The sequence below is a fragment of the Miniopterus schreibersii genome (genome assembly GCF_964146895.1).
Source record: "Miniopterus schreibersii genome assembly, chromosome: 21".
Taxonomy (NCBI): Eukaryota; Metazoa; Chordata; class Mammalia; order Chiroptera; family Miniopteridae; genus Miniopterus; species Miniopterus schreibersii.
The window spans coordinates 7,035,105-7,058,829 of NC_138123.1; the positions used below are offsets into that span (position 1 = coordinate 7,035,105).

Below are 23,725 nucleotides of genomic sequence, written 5' to 3' on the forward strand. Positions count from 1 at the left end.
CAAGACCAGCGCCCTCCGCCTCCACATCTCCCGCTCAGGCGAAACTGCGGGAACTGGGACGCTGACGCCTCTAGGCGCGAGGCACACACCATACCCTTCCGCAGCCTCCCACCTCTCCAGTCGCACGTGTTTAAAAAGTCCCTGGTCCGCCCCAGCCCACCCCACCCGAGCGTGGCCTCCTTGCGCCGCTGCCCTCAAGTTTCCTCCGAGAGGCGAGTGCGCACAACTGCAGCGGCGGCGAAGGCGCCCCGCCGCCCACCTTCTCCAGCCCCCGCGCCGCAGTCTCCGCCCGCCCGGGAGGGCGTGCTCGGCGGCGCTGGAGCGCGGGTGGGGCGCGGGGAGGGAGGGACCCCGGGCGAGCAGCTTCTGTGCCGCTGTGGCGGAGGCGGCGGCAGCAGCAGGTGGAATGAGCTCCGCGGCGAGCGGCTCTCGGCCTTGACACCCGCCGCTTGGGCGGCAGAAGCCCGGCGGGGCTGGAGCCCTTGCCCCACCGGGTCCGATCCCGAGTTTCGGGGAACTTGGGCGATCGAGGCCGGCGGGCCAGGGCCGCAGCTGGGGTCCGGCGCGCCTAGGGGCGCACAGCAGCCCTGGAAGCCGCGTTCGGAGCTCAGGTCCGGGGGGACCTGGTTCTTCCCGGCTACCTGAAGAGCTGCTGTTTCGGGAAAGGGCCGCTGCCGGCTCCAGGATTTGGCAGGAGGTCGGAGTGCGCTCGGGCACCTCGCTGGACGCTGTCGGATTGCGCCTCGGAGGCGCCGGAGGGTCCTGAGCGGCGCGCTCGCCTCGCCTCTTAGGTGCAGGAGCGCAAAGCACTGGGCTCTTCCCTGGGACTCCGGGAGCGGCGAGCCTCCCGCTCCGCCTTCGGCGCAGCCCTCGCACCCCTCGCGGTGCTCGTCCGGAGGCGTTCGCTGGCTGGCAGCAATCTGCAGGAGTTCTCTACTGATCTGATCGCCTCAATTTGGAGACGGTTCCCGCCAACGACGCTCGACTCACCCTCCCCTTGCTGTGCGGGCGCCCCGGCCTCCCGGGTCGCCGGGGCCTGGGGAACCCTGTTCCTCTCCACCGACCCTCGAGTCTGTGCGCGTGGCGCGCCGCCTCCCAGCCACCCGCCACGAGGGGAGGGTGCGGCGCGGCGCTTCCTGTCCCCCTCTGGAGGGAGCGCGGCCCTTGAGGGGGACAGTGGCCTTCTAGGGGCATCTGTGTGCGCGGCGGGAGTGGGGTGCGGGCGCCCGGCCGCCGGCCATGGCCTTCACTTTCGCTGCTTTCTGCTACATGCTCTCGCTGGTGCTGTGCGCCGCGCTCATCTTCTTCGCCATCTGGCACGTGAGTAATCGGCCGCGGCTTCTAACTCTTTCTCTCGCCCCAAGCGCGCTCCTGGCCCCCTCCCGCAGCTTCTCTAAAATGCCGTCTCACTGTCTCTCCATCGCGGCGGTGGGCGGACGGCGAGGCAGCCGCGGCGCACCTGCCGGTCAGACCCCCGTCGCTCCCGTCCCGCGGCGGGAACGGGAACAGTCGGCGGCGCCCCCTCGGTGACCTGCCCCGGTGGAGGCGGAGGGCCCGCTGGTTCCCGGGAAGGCAGCCTTGCCAGGGCCTGGCCAACGCCTGGGGCGCTGGAGTGGTGCTGACACCCCCTGGCCCCCTCCTTCCCCCGCCCCCTCCTCTCCTGCCGCCCGAGAAGACGCGCAGCGGTTGGGCCCCGCAATTAGTCAAGTAACTATAACAACTAAACATTTAAAATGTCAGCCTCTGCGGTGGGTTGCGTTCAGACATAATTGGAGACAAAGTGGAGGAGCCGTGAGTGCCTCGTTGGAGAAAGTGGAGGGAGGCCGGGCGGGGAGGGGAGGGGCCGCCGGGGCCGGGGGTTGTGCGGCCGTCGGAGGGAAGTGAGGAGGTGAAGGGGCCGCGGGAGGGGGGGAGCCCTCGAGGAGGTGAGGAAGCGGGGGCAGGAAGGCTCCTAACCATGCCACCTTAGGAAAGAGGCTTGCCTGTCACCTTCCACATCTCCAAAGCGAGAAAGTGGGCCTGAGTGATCTCCAGGCTTCCCCTGTGTCTGGGGTGGTAAGTCCCTGAGCCGGCTGATGTAGGAATCTGAGGGTGAGAGGAGCGCAGACCCGGGAATTTCCCGGTGGGTTAAAAGTCCTTGGAGTGAGGAGTCATGGGGTTTTGCACCCTCTCTCCCTCGGCGGAATTCTGGGTCTAATCTACTGTAGGGAATGGAGCCTTGCAGTTGTTGACAGTTGTTAAGGAAATCCGGAACTTTACCTAATTTAGAATAAAAGGGGTGCTGGACAGCTCACCCCCAAGCAGAGCAGCAGCCCCTTGGCTGGTGTGTTTTAAAGGAGCTTCCTGTGCTTCTTGGACCTGGCAAGAGACCTGCATTCTAGGGGCCTAACTACAGTGCTCCCTCTCCCCAGAATAACCTCACTGGCCATTTCTTTGTGTGTTTGCCTTGGCCGGAGGGTGGCAGGTACCAGAGAGCTCCATCCAGCTGCCGGGCTGGGAGAGCTCTGAACTAGCCCCTCAGGCAGAGCAGGTAACCAGAAAGCGTAATTTCCTCTCACCCGGGAAGATTGTAAGTAATTCAGGAGCAGGTTGGTTACATGGGCTGCCTGTGCCACAGGCTGACTAATTGACACTCGAGTCAAAACCAGGCGTGGCCGTGATCCCGTGTTGGCCCCCACTCTCCAGGTCTCCAGCGTTCACCCCCCTTGTCCAGAGGCAGCCGAAGGTTTAGAATCCAAGGCTGGGTCAGGCCCCGATAGCCCGCGGAAGTGGCACGATGCCGGTTTCTAAGAATAAAGACTTTGTGCTCCTTGAATTCAAATTGCAGTGGCGCTTCCCCGTCTCAGCCCCCCTCCCGTCCGTGTCCTGTCTTCCTCCCTCTCCAAATCCAGCAGCCTGAAGCAAATTGACGTGGTTCCTGACTCGGGAAAGGGAAAACCTGAGACGCATTGATTTCAGTGTGCATGGTGTGTGTGTGGGTGTCGGTTACATGGTGGAAATGATTTCAACCAAAATTTAGGAGAATGAGTTCTATCTTAGATCTGTGTCTGCTTTCTTTCCAGCCCCCTGTATTCCATGTATATTTCTTGATCCGTTGGGCCATTTGTGTATATTGACACCCCAAATAGGCAACTGGGCGCTTAACAATGTACAGCAATTAAAAAGCCTTCCCACCACCACCACGTCTAGGCTGTGAGATGAAGCCGACGCTGTTTTCTTATTTAGTTACATCCCTCCTTACGGGCAATAATAGTAGCTACTATGTACTGAGTGTCTGCCGTAGGCCAGCTCCAGGCGCTCCTAGGACCTGTCAGGTGGACCTCCACCTATTCACCTCCCCCCTCTTCCCACGGGAGGTCTGGGAGCAAAGATGGACATGGCCAGCCACAAGCACAACATCTTTTTTCAAGTCTCATTGTTTACTTTGAAAATTGATCTTCATTTGTTTCCAAATGAAAAGATTTCAAATTACCAATTAATTTATTTTATATCAGCCACTATCTTTGAGTACATCTGTCACATTTGGAAGATGAAGGATCAATCTGAGTTGTGTGTGTGTGTTTTCATACGTTCAGGCACATGGCCTCTTACTATCCAGGTAGTCCCTCCATCCTCACACTGACCTTTTGCAGATGAGGAAACTGGATCAGAGAGGTTATGAAACTTGCCCAAGATTGCACAGCTGGTAGGTGTTTGAGCTGAGATTTAAGCTGAGTTTGAGACTCTTACGCCCATGTCCTTTTTCTAACTCTAGTGACTGTCATTGGATTGTTTAACTTCGATAATGGTGGATAATGTTTTTATCCAAAGGATAGAAACCTTTCTCTGTATAAATAAAATATTTGGAGTTGGAATTTCTGGTTGGAGTTATAACAACAACAAGAAGATACTATAAAACACACTACATATGCTTTTTTCAAAGAGGAAATTCTATTTCATGTTTTCAAAACTACTTTTTCTGTTTATAAAATGATACAGGTTCATTGCTAAAAAATTAAAAAATACATGGACATATATATAATAGAACAAAGTCACTGCTAATCTTACCATCCAGAAGAGATTGGATGCCTTCTCATCCAGTCATTGTGTGTGTGTGTGTGTGTTTCTAAAAATTGCATGTGGATATTTAGAAGAAGAAAAAAGTGTTCTAATGGGCTTCAGATGTGAAATGATGTCTGTTTCCAGCCGATATGAAATGAACAATGTTAATCTGCAAGAGCCCTCTCACCTCCAGCGTGGTGAAGCCTGTTTGCAGATTGTTTATATAAACACAGATGAAACCATCCTTTGAAAAGATCAGAGATTCATTACCAGTTATTTCAGGTTCTTAACTTTTAAAGTTTTTCAATATGTGGAGTTATGTTTTGAAACTCCAAGTTATGATAGCATACAAATAAAATAAATTCCCAACTACATGTCTTTGGATCCACAGCAGCACTTGTTGTCAGAGAGTTTTAATGGGTCCTGACTGACGCTAACAAGTGCTGATGCTAACAAGTACGTGAGAGGCAGGTTTGCTGAGCGAAAGGTCTTCGTAGCTGAGCCTTCCAGCCAGTTCTACTCTGTCAGATTCAGCCACTGCAAACCCAGTAAACTACTCAGTTGCTCTAATTATCTATCTGGGGGGGGAAATGAGTTTATTGGAAATGGTAGGATGTCCGGAGTTGACAGTGGCCTTTCTTTTAAGGACCCTTCTTTGGCCAGGCCTCACCTGATCCCCACCTTTTGTCCTGGATTCACCCTTGCAGCTGTGCCTGCTGCCATTCTGGTCTCCCCTACCCCTCCTCTGCATTCTCCCGTCTCACTCTCCATTGCCTCACAGCTGTGCTCCAAGGAAGCTCCTTGAGAGCTGTGACCTTTCCTGTTTCACCCTTGTTTCTCCGGAGCCCAGAACAGTGCCTGGCATGTAGAAGGGGCTCAGTCAATACTCATAGAATACTTTCTCTTTCCCTTCTGGCTCGGCACACTTCTGGCTGACGTGGGAACTCATTTCTGATTTGGTTTCTGGCTCCTTCTTAGGGACGGCTTGGGTACCTACATTTTCTGCTGTACCCTGGCATTTTGAAACCTTGGAAACTGTGGTTGTTACAAAAGCACCTGGCCTTTATCATGGGGCCTAGGGCCTATCTTGATGACAGTGGAGCTGGTCTCCTGCAGAGGCGCAGCCTGGGAGCAGCACTGGCTGTACCTGGGAAAATGCCTTCATTAAGGAACTGCTGTCATGGGAATGGGCTTCTAGACAAGGGCCTCAGCCCATGTGTGCGCCCCAGGGCAGAGGACAATGCCAGGGCTGTCAATGGCTGTGTTGATTTAATACGTCAAGATAGGGGTCCCGCAGTATTTTGTGGTACCCATTTTTGATCAGGGATGACAGTGAAATACACCTGTCTCCCAACCCTCAATGACCAGGTATGGATAGTCCCTGTGTCTTCAATAAGTCAGATCTTCAGTTCCAGGCTGATGTGTTTGCCAGTCATATTGCTTCTGGGCTGCTTCCTCTTCTAGTCACTGGAGGGTCCTTAGGAAAAGAAAACGAACCGTGTTAGGGGAGAGGCATTCAATCAGCCCTGGTTCAAACGCTGAGGTCATGCACATGAGTTACAAGCTTAGATCTGCAGGGTGGACGGTGGCTACTGCTTGGGATCTTCCAGAGTCAGGGCGTCCGCATCTCAACACGGGTAACTCACTCGCCTGCACTTCTTTTAATGGCACTTGGAATCCAATTAATTCCCCTAAAGGTCATGGAAAACTTCAAGTGCACAATCAAATCCTGAATTGGTCTCCGAATACCATCCCAGAACGGAATGAGGAGGCTGGCAGGTATTTTCAATTTGGCATAGGAAGAGAGGCAGACATGAGACACCCTCACATACGCTACAATAAAGCCAAGATATGAAACACTAAAAAAGATCTCTACATTGCGATTAAGCAATAGACTGCGATGGAGCCACCAACACTTCTGTGTGGACAGTGTCACAGGATAGAAGGACTGCAGTGTCTTGGTGGGGACTATCCCCGCTACAGGGCGCGGGGCTTGAAGACTAAGGGTGGGACCTCATGGATCTCCTAGGACAGCAGTCTCAGCCTTTTCCATCGCATGGCACATAAACTGATTACTAAAATTCTGCGGCATATGAAAAAAGGTTAATTATAAATCTATAGTTATGATTTATTCACACCAGACGGCTATCTATTGTTGTGTTGGCTGTTGTCATTTTTTCACCTGACGACCTAAGGGAAAAGAGGCCAGTGCCGCTGCTGACTAAATAGTCAGGTATTGCATGCGGCACAGCAGTCGAAATTCCTGGGACAATGGCCACACCAGTTTGGTGTTAGAGGCCTATTACCGTGTAGTATCCACCTACCTTTGCAGTCAGTCTCTCCCTGCCCCCTCACCCCCATTCTCATAGTCCCAACTCCACAGGTGGACTTTATTGCCTCCTAGATGGGTGTATTCATTCCTCTTCCCACAAGGAAAGACTTTTATCCTCTTGGATCTAAATTCTGCACATTCTTTCACTGTGTGGCCCAAGTCTCAGCATGATCAGCTCAACTCCGCTCCCTCCAGCCAAACGCCTAAGGAAGCCTGTGTGGCTCCTTTGCTCCTGTGCACAAGCAGCCTTGTGGAGTGCACACTTTTGTGTGTGCACACCAGGGTCTCTGAGTGGAGTAGAAGCTGACGGAAGGCAGGGCCCTTACTGCCCAGGTCATGCACCCGCAGGACTTAGGAGGACACATGAGCACATATAGACCACATGGCTGGTGGTCGGTGGCTCTCAGACCAGTGTGACAGGAATGAAAGTCACCTCCTTTGGCTTTTGAACCCAGAACCTTGCAGGTCTCATCCCTTCGGACTACGGCCCAGTCAACAGAGCCACCTGGCCAGGGCTCTCAGTTTCGTTTTTGCCCCTAGGCTGCAGACTGCTGGGGCATGGAAAGGAAGCAGGCTGTCAGCTCCCTGGGAGACTCTTTGGAGGATGACTTTATTTTCTATTTTCTTTAAGCTTCCTTGAGTCACAAAAATCTAGTTTAAAAAACAAACTAGATTCGTAAAAATGTAATTTCGCGCACACACACACACACACACGCGCAGTTACCACAACAAAAAATATTCTCTAGCAAGGAAAATCCCACACTTTCCTGGCCATAAATTTGGGGATGATTAAATTAGCTTTTTCCTGTCCTCTTAGGTTAGGTTGGGAGGTGGGTGGTGTGGGAGGCAGGGAATTCCTGTGTGTCCATTTGCAGTCAACACGGTTTGGGCTGAACGCCTTGGTGGGAACAGCTAACCACACACGCTTAACCAATCATTTATTTTTCACCTCCCAGAGGCTTGTGTCCAAGAGCCCCCACCCTGTTTGCAGGGTCTGCCCTCGGTCTGCCCTTGAGTGTGACCAGTACCGGGAACTGGCCATGGTGGAGCTGGGTTTCCACGATGCGGGATGGAGCTCTGACTCCTGGCCCTTCGCAGTGACTATACAAACTGTCACACGTGCTCAAGACATGTTCTGACTGAATGACACTCTGACTTCCTTTCTCTGGACCCCTTCCCTCCTAGAAGAGGAAGAGCCGGGGAGGCCAGGCCACTCTGAATCCACAGTATGCCCCTTTCTCTCCATTTCTCGGCTTTTCCATTTATATTCTTTGACAGTTTGGGCCACCCACCACCCAGAGGTCAGCTCCCCAGCTCTGCCCAGCAGATGGTCCCCTGGCTGGCTGGTTCAGGAGAATCTATGGTTGTTGGGGAGTCCTGGCATTAGAAAGTCCCAGGCCAGCCCTGGCTGGTATGGCTCAGTTGGTTGGGCGTCGACCCATGCACCAGGTCACTGGTTCGATTCCCGGTCAGGGCATGTGCCTGGGTTGTGGGCTCGGTCTCCTGTGGGGGGCGTGCAGGAGGCAGCCGATCGATGTTGTGCTCTCACATCGATGTTTCTCTCTCCCCCTCTCCCTTCCTCTCTCTCTGAAAATCAATAAAAAAATCTTTAAAAAAAAACAACAAAGAAAGTTCCAGGCCTCAACTGCTTTCTCTTTCCCTTCTCTTCCCTCCTTCCTCTGTTGCCTCTGACCTTTTATTCCTCTCCGCGTGCATGTATCCCGGATCCATGCATGTATCCCGGATCTGTGCATGTATCCCGGATCCATGCGTGTATCCCAGATCCATGCGTGTATCTCAGATCCATGCGTGTATCCCAGATCCGTGCGTGTATCCCGGATCCGTGCGTGTATCCCGGACCCGTGCGTGTATCCCGGATCCGTGCGTGTATCCCGGATCCGTGCGTGTATCCCGGACCCATGCGTGTATCCTGGATCTGTGCATGTATCCCGGATCCGTGCATGTATCCGGGATCCGCCAGAGGCAACTAGAGGCCGCGGGCTGGGACTTAGCTGACGCCGCCTCCCTCCCCTGGGCGTCTGGAACTGAGCCTCACCGGTCGCAGGCATGGCTTCAGTTCTGGGCTCGCAGGGTCCATTGTGACTGTGGAATACAGCTCTCCCGCTGGGGAGGAAAGCAGGGGAGGGAGCGGCATCTTGGAGCTGACTTCCTTTCTTCTCTTTCCCCTCCTTATTGGCAACTGATCCACAAGCCCTAAAAAAGGAGTTGATAGCAACATAGCCAGCTAGCTCTAGCGGCCCAGATGGTCTCCTATATGACAGAGACATTTGTATCTGGGATAAAGCATATTTAAATGTGTTGTACGAACCTTACTGAGAAAAGGAATTAGCAACTGCATAGAAGGGCTGTGGGTATGGAAATAGCCCCATGATTCTAGTCCCCCCGGAACGCAAAGATTAAGAAAGGTACTGGGAGGTGGGCGGCCTGATACCAGGGGAATTCAGTGAGGGCGATGGACCCTGAGGGCGCCGCGCTGTGCTGTCTGGAGGCCTGGATAACCTGCCCTTGGCTGTGTCACGGGCAGAGGGTCCGGTCTGCATGTGTGTAGATGGTGCTCCCTGCCCACCCAGATGCACTGCCAGCGGGGGGGAGCGCAGGGCTTCGTCGCAGCTGAGGTGGACCAGGGCCAAAGAGAACACACTTGTGCCAACCGTTTCTAAATTCCACACTGAGCAGATACACAGATGATCCCGCTTCCCTTCCCGGTCCTTTCTCGGTGTTCGCCTGGAAACGGTTCAGGCTCAGTGACTCTCACAGGCACGCCTGAAACCCTGACAGAACCCTTACCGTTCTCACTGTCCTCCGTCCTAAGCAGGCCACCGGGCGGGGCTTGGAACGCCTTGTCCCACCCGGGTTCTGAACGGCGGTGGCATCAAGCTGACATTTCCTGAGGATGGAGGGGAGGGGACATTGGGAAGGGACTGGTCACAGCCGCTGGGCCGGGGTGTGTGTCCGTGGGGGTGGGTGGGGAAAGAGTCCCCCAGAGCGCGTGGGATCATGATCTGGGCTTGGGAATGGGAACCAGATGCTGTGGGACTTAGAGCCACTCCATCACCGCCAGACCGTGACTTATCCGGGTATCGTTTTTCTCGGCGCTTTTCTGGAGAGTGATGAGGGACTTGAGCGGAGGCCAGCAAAGCAACAACAAACAATAAGTGCTGACTGGAGGAAATCGGCTGGAGGAAACCGTGTTCGGTCGTGACATCCTTTTGTCTCATTGGCTGACAGTTTTAGAACCAGAGTCTTGCCCTAGAAAGGGGCTGGCAGCTAATGGGCTGCTGCTGAGCGGCGCTCCCCAGCAGGCTGCTCCCTGGATTTAGACACGTCTGTGCGTCTCCCCGGCCTGTCGTCGTGCGTGTGGAATGAAGGGGCCGAACAAAGTGGTCTCGAAGCTCCTTCCCAGCCCAGGATTCCCCGGTTTCTCCACTGCTTGCCCCACGCGCCTCTTTCCCTTCCCTTCCCCTGTCGGGTTTCTTTCCCGATGGCCGTCCTGGGCTTTCGGTGTCAGATACCAGTGTAAGAAAGCATCAGTTCAGGGTCTTAGAAATCAGTGCTGGCCATCTTCATCCAAAAAAGGAGTCATGGGAAGGGGACAGGAGTGCCCACAGAATAGATGGAGAGTCGGGCAAACAAGACTTGGCCTTACAGAATGGCCTGGCTTTAGATCACCGCCCCTCTGCCTTCTGCCCTTGAACTATTTCTGCTGAGGATGGAGAGAGTCTTACAGGCCGAGCTTGGGTTGCTGGCCTTGCTGGCTGCACCCAGTGGTGAGAGCGACAAGGATCGCCAGGCATCCTTTTGGCCTCCCCCCTGGAAGGACAGGCACCTGGATTTACCCTCCCACCCGGACTGCACTCAGATTCCCCTGAGGAAATCATGCCGGTGTAGAAAGGAGACGATGATGTTGGGTGACCAAAAAAATGACAGAAGTCTACTGCCTGAGCCCTTCAGTCTAACGTCACCTCACCCGTATTCAGGTTCATGTCTGGTTGCCACAGACCCTGCAATATATCATCCCCTGTGAGCTGCAGAAAAAGGTCTCATTCGTCTTTCCCAGCCTGACAAGGAGCAGCTGTCCCGGCCAGGAGGCTGCCCTTACTGGTCTTGTGGCCCCGACTCCTTGGCCAGGTCTCCATTTCCCCACCGTTGAGACAAAGTGACATGTTTCCGCAGCACAGACTTGCCCCCTGAGCCCACAGCCTTGACAGAGACACTTGGACGCCGGCTTGGCATGAATTTAGCAAAGCACGTGGAAGGAACATCAGCCTTGTGACTCAAGCAAAATGGTGTTTGGCCAGTTTGGTGTCTCCCAGCCTATTTCTCCCCAAATTTTAGGAGGCATGAACCATAACATGAAACCCAGCTTTTCCTTTTCCTCTTGGAAAAGCAACCTCCTGCCGCCCAGTTGCCTCCTCCTCTAGAGAAATCCCTCCATTGCCCCACATCTGGGCTGTGCCGGGCAGATGTGCTCAGTTTCAAGCCCCTGCTTCATCCAGAGCCAGGCACAGGAGGCTCCCCCAGGCCCTCCGCTCAGTGTCCGCCCTCTGCATTCCCGCCAGGAGCCACTCTCTGATCAGTAAAGCTGGCAACTTTTGCGGCTGCACAGAGTAAGTTCTTCGCTCTGTAAATGGGAGGCAGCATCAGTTGTCTCCCCGGGGAGAGGTGATGTTGTGGCTCAGAGCTATACCCTGTGCTGGCGCCTCCGTTAAAGTTAGCACCTCCACTGTTCTGGGGTTGTCACCAAGGAGCAGAATAAAGTCTGATGAGGCAGCGTCATTCGAGTCCAGGGAGAAATGACTCCAGGAGCGGCGTGATGTTTTCACGGAGCCAGTCCCGCTGAGCCATGGGGAGGGAAGGGGAGTGCTGGGCCTGGGACAGGGGCAGACACTGACCACACACAACGAAATGATGTTTTCCGAGGACCTGCTGAGGATCCTCCGTGACTCATAATTGCATTTTGTGACGTTTGATTGTTTCCTAGACGGGGCTAAAGAAAACAGAGCTGATTGAGCTGAGGGAAGAGGCACACCCGTCCCGTCTTGCCAGTCCCTGTATCTAAGATATTGTGTGGTCCCGAGGAAGGTGTGAGGTAGAGGCTGTTTAACATGTTTAGCATTTCTTTTATTTCTCTCTGAGGTGTGTTTTCTACTTATGAACAGAGGTTTCCATCTGAGCGGCCGGCGCGCGCACACACGCACACACGCACACGCACACGCACACGCATGCACACAGCCCCAGTTCAGGGCAGCGGGACAGGATATGTTTCTGGGTGCCGTCCCCAAACACCCCTGACAAACCAGTCCGTCTCTCTCTGGACTGCAGTCCCTTAAATCGCCTAATGGGAGGGTCTTTCCTTCCTCCTCGTGTTCTGAATTGGGGGGTCACCCTGTCTCCTGCTTCAACATAGCTTTTGTGCAAGATGTCCTCCTGCTCACACATTTTCAGGAGAGCTTTGGTTTAGCACCGGCCCCTCCCTGGTCTTCAGAAGGTCTTTGAAAACCATCAGAGATGCCACATCCTTTCCCCCTTTCTGCCGGTGTCTGTCCTCTGACTTCTTAGTCTTAAAAGGCATGAGGTCAGAAGTTGGGTAGGGGCAGGCTTGTCACCACGTGGCCAGTTGAGCTTCTGTTGCTCACAGTGTGACCAGGTTACTCACCATCACCCTCTCTGCTGGGTGGCGACAGGCCCCCGACCGCCTCTGTCAGGCTTTAGTCTGTCCGGGTGACGCAGGGAGAGGGCGCAGTGTCCGCAGAGGATGCAGGCCCAGAGCTGAAAGCCAGAGGGAGATTCTCGGGGTGAAGGGGGAAGGAAAGGTGACAGGGCTTTGGCCCAGCTGCTGCCTTCAGGCTGGACGGGATCAACCTTTTGGGGAACCCCCAGGAGGCTCTGCAGCCCGCGTCTGGGCCTGCCCACCGGGGTGCTGGTGGGTGCAGTGACAGCTGGAGCCCCCCCTGGTCTCCCGCTGAAGGCGGGCCCCACTTCCTGTGCGCCCTGCTGCCTTGAGTCCTGGAGCAGCAGGTGCCCCAGCAGCAGTCTGTGGGGTGCTGCTTCGAAACGCCCTTTCTTTGCAAAGGATGTCAGTGTCAAGTTCGCCAGGGGAAGCCACATGTGATTCAGGCTCTTGGAGTGTTTTGTTCCTGTGATCGTCTGAATAATTTATGTGCCCTCAGCATCCCCACTGCCTTCCCCATCCATTCTCTGCTCATTAGTGTGTGTGCCCAGAGCGAGAGGAAGCTGGAGCGCATGACCTGGCCCTGCCCCCGTGCTGTGATGGGGCAACGGGGGCAGCACTGAGCCCAGGGGAAGGAGGTCTGGGTGACGATGGGGGGCCTCGGCCACCATCTGCCAAGGAGCCCTTTGTGTGCGTTGGCCCCCCGGGGGTGGCTGAGCGTTGTTAAGGGGCTGGGGCTGTTTGGGGCAGGCTGAAGGCCACTGCTTGTGGTGTCCTAAGCAGAGACCCCAAGGTGAAGGAAGAAGGAGCGCTTGGTTGTGAGGAAGAGTGGAGGTGACATGTGTCCCGTGAGACCGCTGGCATTTGGTAGATTACAGGGAATTATTTCACTCTGCCTGTGCTATATTTGGTTCTGTGATCAGGCTCTTGCGATTCCCCAGGGCCCCTGAGGCTCCTTTTCTGAGTAATTGGGATACCAAGGGGCTGCGCTTAGAGCCTTCAAGGCACCACATGGTGGCAGAGCCGCCCAGAGGAGGGGCAGACACTGGAACCACCCCCCTGCACCCCTGAACTGTGGTACCTGCTGCATCCCAGTGGCAAAGGTCCACCTGTAGGAGGAAAGAGGAGAAGAGGGACCAGAGGGCTCCCTCTGAGGGGGCGCACCTCCCTGTGAGCCCTCCCCTCCATCCTTGCCCAGCCGGCCTGAGCCCCCGCCTTTATTCAGTGGTGCTGGCTTCCCTGGAGCCCTGGACGCACCTCCTGAGAACCCTCCCTGCCTATGCGTCCCCAGTCCCATCAGCGGAGGAGCAGGGCCTTGTCTGCTCCTTCCAGCCTTGCTTCCCCTCCCAGCCACCAGCCCAGGACCCCAATTCCTCAGGCCCCGAAGGAAGTCAGGCACCACCAGCCTGGTGACTGATCGATACCATGTCTGAGTGGAACACGTGGCTAAAAGCACGATTTCCACCGGTGTGGCCCCTGCTCAGGCAGCTCTATCTGGATCCCAGGGGCAATTTTGAGCCCAGGAGCATTTCTCAGGTGAAACACAGCCAATTTGCAGAGGTTGGGGCCTCTCCCTACAACACACTTCCTTTTTCCTCCGTCCTGTTCTCTTTGGCATGTTCTAGCATCTCTCTAACAGCATGGGGATATTGGCCTGTCCCCCCCTTCAGGAATTCCCGAAGCTGCCAGGCCCCCACGTTCCTGTCCCACTGGTAGTTAATGGAATGTAAATGGGTTGCTGGTTGTGAGACTCCTGGTCACACCTAAATCACCTGAACATCACCTGAGGTTAAGGACTTCAAGCCATCCCATCCTGTCTGCTGTCCCTTCTCCCTGCTCTCGCAGGGAGAGAACTGATGGGAGATGAGAGTCGAGGCGTCTCTAACAGCAGTGAAAGGTTTTGCTCCTCCTGCCTCTTGCTCTAGTTCCATTTAGGGTCTTCCTTACAGGTATTTAGTTGGACCAACGGTTCTCACTTCACATGAATCAATAGGAAATTTTCACAGGATTCAGATTAATTTCTGCCCCTGATTGCGATTCCGATTTGGGTGGGAGGACTGGCTCTGCTCAGCCTGGACATAGAGATTGTTACATAATGACATTTCACCTGCATTGCTATTTTGTGCAAGGCCGTGACTCGGCAGCACTGTAACAGTAGCGAAGATTGATTGAATGCTTACTCTATCAGTCACTGTTCTAAATCTAGTGACTCCTCTAATTCCCACAGTGGCCCATTTTGCAGATGGTATTATCATCTCTATTTCCCAGATGAGGAAGTGGAGGCACAGAAAGGTTGCCCATGGTGACCCGGATAGTAAGTGACAGAGCCAGGACCGATTCCTCTGAGCTCCCTCCTCACCACTGTGCTTCTCCACCTCTGCTGTGCAACACGTCCTGGGTGACTGACTATTTCAGGGCCCTGTGCTGGGAGGTGGGTGTGGGTGCAACCCTGGTAAATCTAGTGGGGTGTTTGAATTGTGATAGAGGCTGAGGGACCCTGGGGACCTTTTAGACTGAAAGCTCCTGGAGGCAGGGCCCGGGTCTGCCTTGTTTTGAGTCACTGCCCCAGCAGCACCCAGCCCAGGGCCGGCGCTCGGCGACTGAACGTGTGGAAGAGACCCTAAATGTCTCTCCCGGGTAATTTCACATCCAGAGTGGTAGCTATGGTAGACTACAGAATATCGGAGAGAGTGGGGTTCGACTGGATGTCTGAGGGACCTTTCAGTGCCAGCATTCTGCCTGGCATACGGCAGGACGTATCTGCTGAGTTGAAACAAATTCTGCAATTCTAGGGAAGACAGAAAGCATCATAGCCCGGACTTCGTTATCATCTATTATTAGTTTAAATTTCTCCTGGCTGCTTGAAGTGGTGACTACCCCTATCCCGCGGATGCCAGCCTTTCCTAAACAGGCTCCTCTTTGAGACCCAGTTTTCTCCACCGAGCTGTAACGCTCACCCACGGCCACTAGAGGGCTGAGGGTCTGCGCAGCCACGGGGGCCTCCAGTTCAAAGGTCAAGCAGAGCCGCAGAGGAGGCAGGTGTCCGTCCTGGAAACTTGCTTAAGCAATCGATGCTCAAGCAGCCTGCAGATCGGAGCTGGGGGCGCAGGGGAAAGCGATTGCTCTGGTACTAACGTGTGGGCAGCGGCTGAGGTCCTGAGGTCCCTGTGTGGCGCGGGGAAATGGGGCCGTGGAAGGGGCCGCCTCACCACGTTGAGCAGTGAACAGTAGGAAACGGCTCTCTTTCCCTTGGCTGCCGGAATTCTTTTATTTTAAAGGAGCAGAAATACTCAGAAGGGCAGGTGGTCTTTGCCAAGAAAAAAACACCCTGATAGTTTACTTTCTACATCTCTCCTCCACCCTTTTCTTGTCTCTCACCACCCCTCTCTACCCTGCCTCTCCCTGGCTAATTTGTTCCTCCCTCCCCTCCTCTCTCCTGGGTTTCTTTCTTGGGTTTTGCCTTGTTTGGCGTGTGATTATTGCTGGGTGCTGCTGTGGGTACTCAGGTCCCCCAGAGGTGGCTGACCCGGCTGTAAAAGGGGAGTCCAAAGAGAAGCGACAGAGAGACAAAGAGACTTGTGCGGCCTCATGGCCCTGCTCGGCCCTGTGCTGACTGCACCCCGTGTGGAACTCACCATGGAGAACGCAGAGCCGCAGTGCCGGCGTTTCCACCTGCTCTGAAGTTAGTGCTGTGTGATCTATCTCCAAAGCCTGGTCCAGTCTCCACTGTGACAAACGGAGCAGGCCCAGACTGGAAGGGTCATGTGGCCAGTGAATGTTTACATCTGCTGTAGCTTAAAAATGTAAAGAAAAGCACCCCCCAAATCCCGTTCATGTCTACTGCTCCCCATCCCACCCCCAAATGGAAGAATTTATGTGCTAGTGTATTCTCTTTTCCCTGCCACCTTTCCCTGAGAGTTAATAAGGACCGAGCCGGCCAGCGGGCAGGAAGCAATGGGAAGATGCCAACGGGAAGCCGGGACCATGTATAATTCATAAATCAGATAATCTCTTGCCCTGGGCAATGTACAGGATATTTTTGGCTCTATGTCAGGTAGCCCTTTAAGGAAACCGGTTGTATTTAATTCTGTGCATGTTTATTGAGCACCTACTTGTCGGTCAGTGTGTGTGGACTTACAGGAAGTATAAAGAGTAGGATAAAGGCCCAGTCCTCAAGGATCTTACAAGCCTGATAATAACTCTAATGTGAGGCAGCAGAGGTCTGGGATGCAGGTTCAAATCAAGGTCACACTGATGCGGGCGTTGTGGAGAGGTGACGTTTATCTGGGCCTCAGCATTTGACAGCTGGAGAGGAGAAAGACGGGAGGATTAGTTCACATGGTCAGGAAGCAGTGGGGAGAGCTCTTTGGTAGTCTGGCTTGGCTTGTCCATGGAGCCTGAAATTTGGGGAATGTCTGACCACCCCCTTGTCTGGGCCTGGGGACCGGCGGTTGGCAGAAGCTGGCTAAGTAGTTACTGGCAGGGACTTGGCTCTGTGTGGTCAAGGCCACTGCAGGATGTTCTCACCCAGAACTGAAAGCTAGGGCAAGAACCAAAGCAGTGAGCTGGGTCGGAACCCCCAGGCGAAAGTAAGGCTCAAAAACTTGGCAGAACTTAGAAGAAATGAGCTGTCAGGCCATGAAAAGACTTGGAGGAACCTTAAATGCGTGTTGCTAAGCGGAGGAAGCCAATTGGAAAAGTCTACATACTGTGCGATTCCAACTTTGTGACATTCTGGAAAAGGCAGAAGTATGGAGAGTAAAACCATCAGTGGTTGCCAGGGTTGGGGGAGGGAGGGATGAGTAGGGAGAGCACAGGATTTTTAGGGCAGAGAATGATCCCTGGAGCCCAGGACTATGTTACCTTATGGGGGGGGGGGGGACTTTGCAAATGCGAGTAAATGAAGGCTATTGAGATGAGGGGTTGTCTGGAGGGACCCAATATAATCACAAAGGTCCCTTTAAGAGGGAAGCAGGAGGGGGAAGGTCTGAGAAGGAGCTGTGATGGTAGAAGCAGAGGTCAGCTTGACACTTTTTAACAGGATTGAGGTGTCCCTGGACTCAGACCAGCAGGGAGGCTAATTGGATACAAACTTCCAAGAAGTTGCACAGACTTAACCAATTTGATTTTAAATACTTGGAATTAGGCCTCTGGAGACCAACATGTAAATTTATGTAAAATCATATGCAAATAAGCACCAGAACCAAGTGACCTGGCCCTGCTCCCTTACTCAAGAGAGAGGCCCCTGACCCTGCTGCCCTGTGTTTAGTCCTGTTTGGGGCCCTGGGACTCTGGGTTTGTTGTGTTGGCAAAACATGGTCTTCGGGGTGGGCAGTGAAAGGAAGGTCTGTTCCAATTTAAACAGCCACGGCAACAAAAATTCTTTTAGCAAATTGGCAGGCTGTTCACAAGCTGCTTACTATTCACATGAGGTTTCAGAGGCCTCATAACCTCTCTTCTTGGAAGTAGGAGGTCAGGAAAAGATCTGTCAGGACCCAAGTCCTGAGATGAGAACTGAGAGGGCTCCTTGGCTGCCCAGTGGCGCCCTGTTGATGCCGCCTAAACTCAGGCCAGGCTTCCCACAGCCCACAGACTTTGCCTGGGTTCCTTGGGCAAAGGTGAGGAGGAAGGTATGGAGCCGGTGTTCAGCGCAGACACTGGCTTGACAGGGTACTCAGTTTTCCATGGGCTTGTTCAGACAGTGGTGAGCTCCTGATGGGTGGTGGCTTCATGTGGAGGAGCAGAGACACTGCCAAGCCACAGCCCAGCAGGAAGGGGAATAACTAGTCTACTAGGACCCCGAAGTCTTCTGCTGGTGCCTCCTATTGGCCTAAGAACACGGGGAGCCAGAGGGCAAGGAGACAGCAGGGGGGAGAAGGGTGCAGAGGGACGTGGAGGGGTGGATGGAGACTTCTCAGCGCCACTCACCTTTGCACAGAAGGAGAGTGGACATCCAGGCAGGCGGGAGAAACCTGGCTCGATTCCTCAATTTTCACAAATCATTGTCAGCGTCACTGTTGGCACATGGGACGTCCAAGCTGAAGGGAGCCATTGCTAATGAGCAGCACAGATCACCTGTGGTCTAGGCCTCTGCTGAAGAACCTAATCTCCGCTTAACTTGCTCTCCAGTTGTGAGATGCCCGCTTGGCGGATGTATTAGTGGAAGATCCATTGAAGTGCATTCAAAATCAGGGCCGTCTTGTCTGCCCCCCCATACAGTGTTTGTACTGGGTCACGCTTTTGTGTTGAGTTCCCAGCAATTACTGAGGGGTGCTGCAATAAAAATCTAGTACCTATTGCCACCTGCTGTGTTGTTTGTGTGTGTGCTCTACCCGAGTTAAAATAGGCGCAGCAAATGATTTTTAGATGTGAGTGTCAGGGACAGTTTGTTGCCCCTGAAGAACTACTATGCTTTTTCTTCATGAACACAGAACTATGTGACTGAGTTCTCTCTTTCCAGTTTAGCTTCTGGGCAACTTAGATCCAAAATTTCAAGCCAACTAACTTGGCTCTTTGGGCTTTCAGTGTGTGTGTGTGTTTCCCTCTCTAATTTTTACATTTTATTTAGGTTTGAACTTCAAAAAGTATAAAACATAAGGCAAAAATGGATTGATTTTCATCCAGTGAAGGATACCACAGACAGAACTAATTAACAGGTGACAGATGAGAGAAGATATTCAATGCATCTAAAACTGAAGGACTCACATCCTTAACATACCAACATGTGCAAATTAAAAAGAAAAAAGGTAGTGATCCCACAGAAAAATGGGCAAAGCAGCTAGGTAGGCAATTTAACAAAAAAGGAAACCCCAAAGACTAACCATTATATCAAGAGAGTCTCTAATTGGAAAAATACAGGTTAAAAAACCAAAAAGATCACTTAAAACCTATTAGGCTGCAAAAACTAGAAGTTGGATACTGCCAAGTGTTGGCAGGGATGTGGGATGCAGTCAGGGAGTACTTAGTTCAATAAAAAACACACACAAAAAAACATAAACCACATGACCAGCAGTTTCATTCCTAGGTACAAATCCCAAAGAAATTGCCATGTCAATCCCTAGGGGAACATGCATGGGGATTTTGTAGCATTATTTGAGGTGCAAAGGCCAGACTCTGTCTCTCACTGGATGGAGAAAATATAGTGGCTACACTTGGCTACATGGCTGAGTGCAAAAGGTAAGACAGAAAAGGAGATACAAATTAGGTAAATTAAAATTATTTGCACACACAAACATATACCTACTTTGTAAGAATGAGACAAAGGTACACATGAAACATAAACAGTAACCATCTAGGATGGAGGGAAAGGGCTAATGGGATAAAAGGAAGTGAATGAAAGAATAAATAAAATAAGAGAGGGCCTTGCCCAGATCAATCACATTAATGTGTCTTGAACCAGGACTAGGGTTAATTCACCCTCTCCCCCTGAGGATCTCGAAACAAACAAAAAGCAACTCACTTTTAAAATTTTAAGTCCTGGCCCAGAGCGGGGATCCCCGCCTCCCTTCTTACATATCCCACCTTTAGTTTGATTGAAGAATTCACATGCATATTTGGGACGATCAATGCCTTGCTTAATAGTCTGCTACTCCCAGAGGCTGTTGTTATTTCAAGAGTTAACACAAGAGAATGATGTTAAAGAAAAACTTATTCTGACGCTTGTTAAGGTGGTAAGGAAGACTTTATTCAGGACTATTGCGATAGGGCAGAGAGGTGGGGCTCCATTCTGAATACAGCAGGGACAAGTGGGGATTTATAGCCAAGGAGCAGGGCGAAGGGATTGGTGGTTGGAAAATGGTTGAGATGAGCCATCAAGGGTAGGGGGATTCTTCCTAAAGTGACTTGATGGGGTTCTTGCCCGAGGCAGGCCAAGGTGATCAGATATCAAGGGTGGGCATTCTCTCTAAACCAACTTAGCAGGACTCTTGCTGGAACTAGACTCTGCAAGAAGGACATGGGAGCCCAAGGTGGGAGCCTAGTCGAGAAGAGGGCTCACAAGAGCCTAAGTAAAGTTTGGTCAAGGAGAGAGTCTTGGTGGTTGGTGAAGGCCATTGCCTCATCTGCCGTGCTTTTTGTAGCATCTCCTCCAGCTGCTACCACAGGGCCTGGAGAATGGGAGATGCTCAGTATTTTTAAGTATGAATAATGATGTTTTTTCCTGAAAGAGACTTTGGGGTGTGGGAGCCTCCCTGATGTATGTCCATACTTACTTTGGGGCATGGACTCCTCCAGAGCCTTGACCTGGCTGGCCAAGGGGCGCTGCGGGCCTGGGAGTTGGAGGAGGCACTTGCTTACCCAAAGGAGCAGAGGACATTGGTTAGTCCCAAGAGCCTGTGGGAGGCTGAAGGCTATGACTTCAGAGGATGTCTGGAGGGTCACCAAACAATTTGAGCCAGAAATTGCTCCTGAATCTCATGTTTGAGAACCAAAGATGCCAGAGCAAGCACAAGCTTGGTGGGAGGAAGGTGGATCCCGGGGCTGGGAACAGTTGCTGGGAACAGCAGGCTCTGAGGTTCCTGATTTGCTTGAAGTAGTGGCCATGGTGCTGGGTGGGCTGGCTGAGTGGGAGGCTGGGTGGAGCAGGGGGCTGTGGCCTGCCTGAATTCTACCAGGAGAGCCCCAGAATGCTGCGAGTTGCCCCCTCCCTCTCCCCCTCCCTTGCCCTCCCCCTCTGCTTGTATTCTTCAGAGTGGCTGCCCCCACTCTGGCCACCCCAAGTCAGCAGGGTGTCCCAGCCTCTCCTCACTCCTCTCTGGATTTACCCCGAGCAGGACGGCTGCTGGCGGGCCTGGGGCGCTCTCCTGAGTGTCGGCAGGAGCCAGCGGGCTGGGCCTGCCCCATCGCCCCGCTAGCTTGGCTTCCGTCCCAGAAGTGCATGGCTCTGGGGCGTCGTTGTTTTCTGTTAAACAGACGGGCACCAGGGAAGCAATGTCAGAACCAGCTAGGTCTGCAAATTCTGGCAGAGACAATGGTACATGAGCCATGCCCTGTGTCCCCCAATTTGTCCTTGTCACTCAGGCCTAGGGACTGGTCCCTGGGGCAGCCAAGGCCTCCCTTCCCAGCTTACCCGCTGACCCCGGCCTCTTTCTCAGCACCCGATGCTCCATCTCCCACCTGCGACAGGATGGCCTGCTGCTTTCGCACGCATGCTGGCCTTGGCTCCCACCGGCATGCGCTCGCCCCGCCCCCAAAGTGCCCGGGTTCTCCCGGATTGTGGGGTGCTGATGGCTGTGCCCAAGGCCAGGGAGGGAGGAGAGTCACGGGGCCAGGCAGGTGAGGCCCAAGCATCTGCATGGTGCTAATAACCACAGGAACAAAGGTAATAATATTTATTGTGACTTATATTGTACCCAGTGCTTCATTAAGATTATATTCTTCAATCCTCAGTGCAATGATATGAGAGGCCTCAGTTTGACTCCTAACACCAGAGCAGTGATCTTGGGCAAGTAATTTAACCACATTTGGCCTCAGTTTCTTCATCTCTAAAATGGGAGCAGTAGTATACCTGCCTCACCGGGTGGCCGGAGAACTCAACAGTAAAAAGCATCTACAGGGTGAAGCCCAGTGCCCCGCAGAGTGAGCAGGCGATCGTGGTGGCATTGGCGTCGTCACCTTGATTATAGCACTTGTCACATTGTAATATAATGAATGTGTCTGTGTTCCAATAAAACTTCATGGAAGCTGACACTTGAATATAATTTTTACATGTCACAAAGTCGTCTTCTTCTGATTTTTTTCAACTATTTTAAAAGTGTCTGAAAACCATTCTTCTCAGCTCACAGGTTGTACAAAAGTGGGTGGCAGGCTGGATTTGGCCTGCAGGTTGGAGTTTGCTGACCTTGGCTTAGACCGTGGGTGGAAGCCTCAGGGAGTCATATGTAAATTCAATATAGGAAGACAATGATTAATTAGCGGTAGCCAGGAATGGAAAGAGCGTCCTCAGTAAGTGATGAGTTTCTTGTCACTAAAGGGCTCAAGTACAGGCTGGGTAATTAACTCCCTGGCAAGGGATGATACAGAAATATGTCTGTTGAATATAAGCGATACTAGAATTTTCTCCGAATTCTGCAGGAGCATTGAAATCAGGATGACATGTGCCAGCTTTAAAATTATCCCTGCTCTGTAGAGGGAAGTAAGTTGTAAGTACCACGTGGTACTCACTCAGCCCCGTGTTGCTGGAACGTGGACACCCAGGGGGGGGGTGGGGTGCTGGCTTCACTACTTTGGCCCCTCTGGGATGTGCAGTCACAGGGGAGCTGTTATGTCCATTCATGTGCAGCCCACGGGCCAAATACCATTTTGTTCTGTCACTGAGTCATCTTTCTGGGGACAAGGAGACCTGGATTAGGGAGTTTCGCCCCTAGTTAGTTCTTTCTGTGGAGATGCCTCATTCTGTAACTGGAGAAGCTCACCTCCAACATTGTCCCCTCCAGACCAATGGGAAACCATTGCTCCAGTCAGCATCTCTGCCAAAATAAACAAAAATAAGAAATCAACAGCTTCCCAGAGAAGCTGAAAGTGCATTTTTTGTGTGCCTTTATCCAATCCCCAAACTGCTCTCACCGTCATCTTTGTAAAACACAGACAGGACAGCTTAAAAGTTTTTATTTTGGGGGATTTTAAAAAGATGTATCTGACATGCAACATTGTGTAAGTTTAAGGTGATGCATTATTATTGCAGTACGGTTGCCACTGTAGCATTAGCGAGCACCTCTGCGCCATCCCATAATTATGATTTCTTCTAGCATTGGGAACAATTACGATCTACTCTCTTAATTGTTACTGTAATAATTTTGTTGTCTAGAATCGCTGTACTGTGTATTAGATTTCCAGGACTTATTTATCTACTAGTTGCAAGTATGAACCCTTAAACAAGATCTCTCCCATTTCCTATTTTGGGGATTTCTTTAAAGTAAACACAGAATTGGAAGAGTTCAGTCAACCCAGGTGCCCGTCACCAGCTTCCACAGCGACCATCTTCTGGTGGGTCTTGTGTCACTGACACCCTCTTCCAGCCTCCTGTGTTACTTTGAAACAGATCTCCAGGAGCCTCTTGACATGTTGTCCTGACTCCCCTTTGCACTAATGTCTTGCTTCTGTGTATTTCGTTTCAGATAATTGCCTTTGATGAGTTAAGAACAGACTTTAAGAGCCCCATAGACCAGTGCAACCCTGTTCATGCGGTAAGTAGAGGTGCCTGTGGCGGTTAAGGGCAGTGTCACGGCCTCGGGCCTGGGAAGGAGGGTGAGGCTTCAGTGAGGCGGATGAGGGAAGAACATTCTCCACCCTGTCTGTACCTCCGTGCCTGGCTCAAGGTTGTTGAGGAGACTTCTTGTTCTCGAGGCCTGCTGAGGTCTTGATTTCTCTTGCAAGTCAAGTATGGCAGTCGCAATAGCCCAGGTGGGAAGGGTCTGCGGGGCTGTGGCTGTTGAGCCCTCAAGGCCTCGTGTTAGTGTGTTTGGTTACTCCCCCTTGAACCAGGAGAGCTCCGTGTTGTCCCCATGTTGGGCAGGTATAGAAGCGTCATTAGTGGTCGGCCCCACTCTCGTAGGGTGGGTTGATGTACAAAGCTCCTAGCCCCCTAGCCACCACCTGGGAAGCGTTCATCTGGCGCTCTGTGGGCCCGAGGCCTCCCACTGGGGAATCTCATGGAGTCTGGT

At 52.8% G+C, this 23,725-nt stretch overlaps 1 protein-coding gene across 1 annotated transcript in view; it reads left to right on the top strand.

The window, feature by feature from the left end:
• The first annotated feature begins 292 nt into the window (after positions 1-292).
• CNIH3 (cornichon family AMPA receptor auxiliary protein 3) overlaps positions 293-23,725 on the top strand; it is a 51,358-nt gene continuing 27,925 nt past the window's right edge. The window contains exons 1-2 of the mRNA XM_081124237.1: positions 293-1,320; positions 23,180-23,248. Coding sequence (XP_080980363.1) covers positions 1,240-1,320; positions 23,180-23,248 — 150 coding nt within the window. The 5' untranslated portion in view covers positions 293-1,239. The remainder of the gene's footprint in view (positions 1,321-23,179; positions 23,249-23,725) is intronic.